Source organism: Gobio gobio (assembly GCF_949357685.1).
Source record: "Gobio gobio genome assembly, chromosome: 16".
Lineage (NCBI taxonomy): Eukaryota > Metazoa > Chordata > Actinopteri > Cypriniformes > Gobionidae > Gobio > Gobio gobio.
Genome location: NC_137109.1, coordinates 51,569,665 through 51,576,362, shown reverse-complemented (window position 1 = coordinate 51,576,362; position 6,698 = coordinate 51,569,665). Strand labels below are relative to the sequence as shown.

At 43.1% G+C, this 6,698-nt stretch overlaps 1 protein-coding gene across 1 annotated transcript; it reads left to right on the top strand.

Annotated features, from left to right (window-relative positions):
• Positions 1-551: 551 nt before the first annotated feature.
• Positions 552-2,593, top strand: LOC307139436 (uncharacterized protein). The gene is made up of 5 exons (XM_079838427.1): positions 552-601; positions 1,643-1,693; positions 1,782-1,996; positions 2,144-2,303; positions 2,386-2,593. The coding sequence occupies exons 1-5, from the start codon at positions 577-579 to the stop codon at positions 2,544-2,546; spliced, it is 612 nt and encodes a 203-aa protein (XP_079694553.1). The 5' UTR covers positions 552-576; the 3' UTR covers positions 2,547-2,593.
• Positions 2,594-6,698: the final 4,105 nt, after the last annotated feature.

The following is a 6,698-nucleotide window of genomic DNA, read 5'->3' as shown; positions in this document are numbered from 1 at the left end:
TCATCTGATCCTCATACTGTGAACCTCAGCATGTGTGTAAAGCGTGAGCTCAAGGTGAGTTCATCTGATCCTCATACTGTGAACCTCAGCATGTGTGTAAAGCGTGAGCTCAAGGTGAGTTCATCTGATCGTCATACTGTGAACCTCAGCATGTGTGTAAAGCGTGAGCTCAAGGTGAGTTCATCTGATCGTCATACTGTGAACCTCAGCATGTGTGTAAAGGGTGAGCTCAAGGTGAGTTCATCTGATCCTCATACTGTGATCCTCAGCATGTGCGTAAAGCGTGAGCTCAAGGTGAGTTCATCTGATCCTCATACTGTGAACCTCAGCATGTGTGTAAAGCGTGAGCTCAAGGTGAGTTCATCTGATCCTCATACTGTGATCCTCAGCATGTGTGTAAAGCATGAGCTCAAGGTGAGTTCATCTGATCCTCATACTGTGATCCTCAGCATGTGTGTAAAGCATGAGCTCATTGTGAATGCTTCACACTCCGGTCCAGTTGGCGGTGGTAAATGCACCATCTAAGCTGGTCTTCCAACCACCATAAAACATGTAAAGAAGAAGAAAAAGTTGTGCATGGTATTGTTACACCGCAGAAATGGTGAGTGGCCTATTTACATACTTTTAAATGTGCAATGTGGTCTGGTCTTTTTTTTTTTTGCAGAGTACTGCTCACACATGCTACATATGCACCAGCCATTTTACCTTCAGTAATCACACCAAAATTGCTAGCTGCAGCTAGTTTGCATATCAGTATTTGTGAATTGTTAGGCCTGTTATGTCAGATCATTACAACATTACTAACTTTATATTTCAATATATAATTTTTTTTTATTTATACTTATATTTCAATAATTAACAAGCGCTGTAAAACAACAGTAAGCAAGAATGCTGCACTGGTGGAATAGCGTAAACTATCATTGCTCTTTGGATAAAAGATGAAGTAGGCCTACTCTTAGACACTCATATTAAAGATAAAAAGCCTTATTTCACCACGCTATATGACTAGTTTTTTAACAAAAACTTCTATCTGTGGAACTGTAGCTGTTTTATGTTAAAAGCTTCAACGTCACTTCCCATTTACCAAAACTCAGTGACTGACATTCATCCTCTTATTAACATAACAAGCAACTTTACCCAGACATCAGATGCAACACTACATCATTAAGAATGTAAAGTGTAGATCTACAAAAGTGAAGTTTAAAGTACTTTATGATACACACTTTCTTTAGGATGCACAACAATTCTCCAAAGAAGACTTCTTAAACAATTATCAAATACAGTAATCAGTGAGAGTGGCTAAGGTTGTCCTCTCAAACAAAAAAAAATTTGTAAAAGATTTATGTGTTTCATATAATGTTTTACTAATACAGAAGTTCTTTTTGGCCTGTTAGGATTTGGAAACAAAAATTAAGGTGTGTGTGTGTGTGTGCGTGCGTGCGTTGGTGTGTGTGTTTTTTTTTTTTTTTTACATTGTACCAAATGTCCCCACAATTAAAGTGAACCACCTACATGTGCATTGTGGATAAAACGATCAGAGAAAAAACGGTTTAATTGATGTAGAAAAATAAATATAGAAACAATATAACTGATTTAGATAAATGCAATTTCACTGACCTTATGTATGTAATTTTGACAACAGGGAAGGAACCAAAGGAAACAAAATGCAAAGTCACCATGGAGAAATTGTTTGGTATGTGATATATCAATTAGACATTATTTATTTATACAGACATAAAACATCCTTTGCTATATAACAATCTAACTTTACAATTTTTCAGATCTGAATACTAAGATACTCCAACAAATTCAAATGCTGGAACAGAGACAAGCTTTCATCATGAATGACTTGGCAAAAGTTAAGTCTGTTCTCATGAAGCGGGCAGAAGAAGATGCCCATGAGGAACTTTTTAAACAACAACAGTGCTCCAGCTTTGAAACGTTTGAAGCCTTCTGTCAGAGGCTTGAAGAAGACAAAAATTATCGAGAGCTTTATGTTAGTACTACTATATAAATTTAGCGTTTATTTTTACAACAAAGCCACAGTTTTATTTTTTTATTTTTTTGCAGCAGATACCATGTAAAAGAAATGTTGAAGCCTGGTATATTTTAATCATGACAATATTATGTATGTTTTTGTCAGGTACACCATCTCATCCATACTCACGGCAGCTCCAATATAGGTGAGATGGTGAGACAGGCTTTAAAAAGCATAGCGTCAGACAATGTTCTCTGTCTGTATAACAGAACGGGGAAAGATGGGAAGAAGGTGTTGCCACCTGTGCTCCTGACATGTTTGAAAAGTAAGTGTTTAAGTTTTGGTTTGTGCATCTGGATGCTGCTATAGAAATTGTAATGTTAACACCTTGCTCTTTGTGTTTTTAGAATGTGTCAGGTGTTTTCACAAACAAAATGAAATAGAGGTGAAGAAGCTAAAAGTAACCACCAGAACAACACCAGACGCGGAATGTATTCGCCAAGTAGAAATTTTTTTGTCCACCGCCAACACCAGGCTGAAAAGGAAACCAAATAAAGGAAAAAGCTGAATTTTTGTTTGATTGTTTTTATTGATGGAAATAAAGAATGTGGGTGTAAAAGTTTGAGTTAACTGAATCATTTTAGATAACAGTGAACTAACACAATTATTGCATAGTGGTGTTATATGGTGATCTCACAGTATGAGCACACAGTGACCAGAGTATGAGCACACAGTGAGTGCCCAGTGACATCACAGTGACCACAGTATGAGCACACAGTGGGTGCCCAGTGACATCACAGTGACCACAGTATGAGCACACAGTGAGTGCCCAGTGACATCACAGTGACCAGAGTATGAGCACACAGTGACCACAGTATGAGCACACAGTGACCAGAGTATGAGCACACAGTGACCAGAGTATGAGCACACAGTGACCACAGTATGAGCACACAGTGACCACAGTATGAGCACACAGTGAGTGCCCAGTGACATCACAGTGACCAGAGTATGAGCACACAGTGACCACAGTATGAGCACACAGTGAGTGCCCAGTGACATCACAGTGACCAGAGTATGAGCACACAGTGACCAGAGTATGAGCACACAGTGACCACAGTATGAGCACACAGTGACCACAGTATGAGCACACAGTGATCACAGTATGAGCACACAGTGACCAGAGTATGAGCACACAGTGATCACAGTATGAGCACACAGTGACCACAGTATGAGCACACAGTGACCACAGTATGAGCACACAGTGACCACAGTATGAGCACACAGTGACCAGAGTATGAGCACACAGTGATCACAGTATGAGCACACAGTGACCACAGTATGAGCACACAGTGACCAGAGTATGAGCACACAGTGATCACAGTATGAGCACACAGTGATCACAGTATGAGCACACAGTGACCACAGTATGAGCACACAGTGATCACAGTATGAGCACACAGTGATCACAGTATGAGCACACAGTGATCACAGTATGAGCACACAGTGACCACAGTATGAGCACACAGTGACCACAGTATGAGCACACAGTGATCACAGTATGAGCACACAGTGATCACAGTATGAGCACACAGTGACCACAGTATGAGCACACAGTGACCAGAGTATGAGCACACAGTGATCACAGTATGAGCACACAGTGATCACAGTATGAGCACACAGTGACCACAGTATGAGCACACAGTGACCACAGTATGAGCACACAGTGATCACAGTATGAGCACACAGTGATCACAGTATGAGCACACAGTGACCACAGTATGAGCACACAGTGATCACAGTATGAGCACACAGTGACCAGAGTATGAGCACACAGTGATCACAGTATGAGCACACAGTGACCACAGTATGAGCACACAGTGATCACAGTATGAGCACACAGTGATCACAGTATGAGCACACAGTGACCACAGTATGAGCACACAGTGACCAGAGTATGAGCACACAGTGATCACAGTATGAGCACACAGTGATCACAGTATGAGCACACAGTGACCACAGTATGAGCACACAGTGATCACAGTATGAGCACACAGTGACCACAGTATGAGCACACAGTGATCACAGTATGAGCACACAGTGACCACAGTATGAGCACACAGTGACCACAGTATGAGCACACAGTGACCACAGTATGAGCACACAGTGACCACAGTATGAGCACACAGTGACCACAGTATGAGCACACAGTGACCACAGTATGAGCACACAGTGACCACAGTATGAGCACACAGTGACCACAGTATGAGCACACAGTGACCACAGTATGAGCACACAGTGACCACAGTATGAGCACACAGTGATCACAGTATGAGCACACAGTGACCAGAGTATGAGCACACAGTGATCACAGTATGAGCACACAGTGACCACAGTATGAGCACACAGTGACCACAGTATGAGCACACAGTGACCACAGTATGAGCACACAGTGATCACAGTATGAGCACACAGTGACCACAGTATGAGCACACAGTGATCACAGTATGAGCACACAGTGACCACAGTATGAGCACACAGTGATCACAGTATGAGCACACAGTGACCACAGTATGAGCACACAGTGACCACAGTATGAGCACACAGTGACCACAGTATGAGCACACAGTGATCACAGTATGAGCACACAGTGATCACAGTATGAGCACACAGTGATCACAGTATGAGCACACAGTGACCACAGTATGAGCACACAGTGACCACAGTATGAGCACACAGTGATCACAGTATGAGCACACAGTGACCACAGTATGAGCACACAGTGATCACAGTATGAGCACACAGTGATCACAGTATGAGCACACAGTGATCACAGTATGAGCACACAGTGACCACAGTATGAGCACACAGTGATCACAGTATGAGCACACAGTGATCACAGTATGAGCACACAGTGACCACAGTATGAGCACACAGTGACCACAGTATGAGCACACAGTGACCACAGTATGAGCACACAGTGATCACAGTATGAGCACACAGTGATCACAGTATGAGCACACAGTGACCACAGTATGAGCACACAGTGATCACAGTATGAGCACACAGTGATCACAGTATGAGCACACAGTGACCACAGTATGAGCACACAGTGACCACAGTATGAGCACACAGTGATCACAGTATGAGCACACAGTGACCACAGTATGAGCACACAGTGATCACAGTATGAGCACACAGTGATCACAGTATGAGCACACAGTGATCACAGTATGAGCACACAGTGACCACAGTATGAGCACACAGTGATCACAGTATGAGCACACAGTGATCACAGTATGAGCACACAGTGACCACAGTATGAGCACACAGTGACCACAGTATGAGCACACAGTGACCACAGTATGAGCACACAGTGACCACAGTATGAGCACACAGTGATCACAGTATGAGCACACAGTGACCACAGTATGAGCACACAGTGATCACAGTATGAGCACACAGTGATCACAGTATGAGCACACAGTGACCACAGTATGAGCACACAGTGATCACAGTATGAGCACACAGTGACCACAGTATGAGCACACAGTGACCACAGTATGAGCACACAGTGATCACAGTATGAGCACACAGTGACCACAGTATGAGCACACAGTGACCACAGTATGAGCACACAGTGACCACAGTATGAGCACACAGTGACCACAGTATGAGCACACAGTGAGTGTGATGTGACCTCATATTTCCACCACAGTATGAGTGCACTGTGATTGTGCAGTGACCTCATGTTGTGAACAAAGAATGAGCACACAGTGAGAGCTCTGTGTGGTTACACTTTTAGTTCACTGTGACACTCACATTATGACCGCACCATGAGAATATTGTGAGCTCATAGTGACATCATTGTGAGATCAAATTGTTGACTGGGTTACACACAAGAAATCACACACTCTCACAGTCTCTCTCACACACACACTACACACACATTTACACTAGAACAAAATAAATCAAACACACACACACACACTACATACACACTTACACTAGAACACAAGAAATCAAACACACACACACACACACACACACACACTACATACACACTTACACTAGAACACAAGAAATCAAACACACACATACACACATAAGAAATCACACAGTCTCTCACACACACACACTCTCTCATGCATGCACTCACACACACTTACACTAGAACAAAAGAAGTCAAGCACACACACACACACAAGTGTGTGAACTTGATGGATCATTGCAAGCGTTCTTCAGAGATGTGTGTGTGCTGCGTCTGAAGCTCTGAGAGAGAGATGTGCTCATCTAGAGCGAGTTTCTGCCACATCACCTCCAGAGATCAGCACAGCGCGTGTGTGTGTGTGTGTGTGTGTCTTCAGCAGCCGCAGATCTGCTGCGTCACTCTTTAATGCTGGAGGATTGGGTTTCTCTAATAGCAGTATCACACACACACTCAGCACAAGCCTCTCTGCAGCTCGACTGCAACACCTTCCTCTGCATTCCTGCGGTCCAGCACACACACACACACACACACACACACACACACACACACACACACACACACACACACACACACACACACACAAGCACAGTAACACAATCCTGATGATTTACAGTAGACCAGATATTCACTGTACAATTATGATGATGATGATGGTGATGATGATGATGATGATGAGGATGGTGATGATGATGAGGATGGTGATGGTGATGGTGATGATGATGGTGATGGTGA

What these genes read in the sequence shown, in the direction of transcription:
- LOC307139436 (XM_079838427.1), top strand. Translation starts at nt 577, where the DNA reads ATGGTATTGTTACACCGCAGAAATG. An exon ending in CACCATGGAGAAATTGTTTG is followed by an intron (nt 1,694 to 1,781) that starts GTATGTGATATA and finishes ACAATTTTTCAG; the next exon opens with ATCTGAATACTAAGATACTC. An exon ending in AAAATTATCGAGAGCTTTAT is followed by an intron (nt 1,997 to 2,143) that starts GTTAGTACTACT and finishes TGTTTTTGTCAG; the next exon opens with GTACACCATCTCATCCATAC.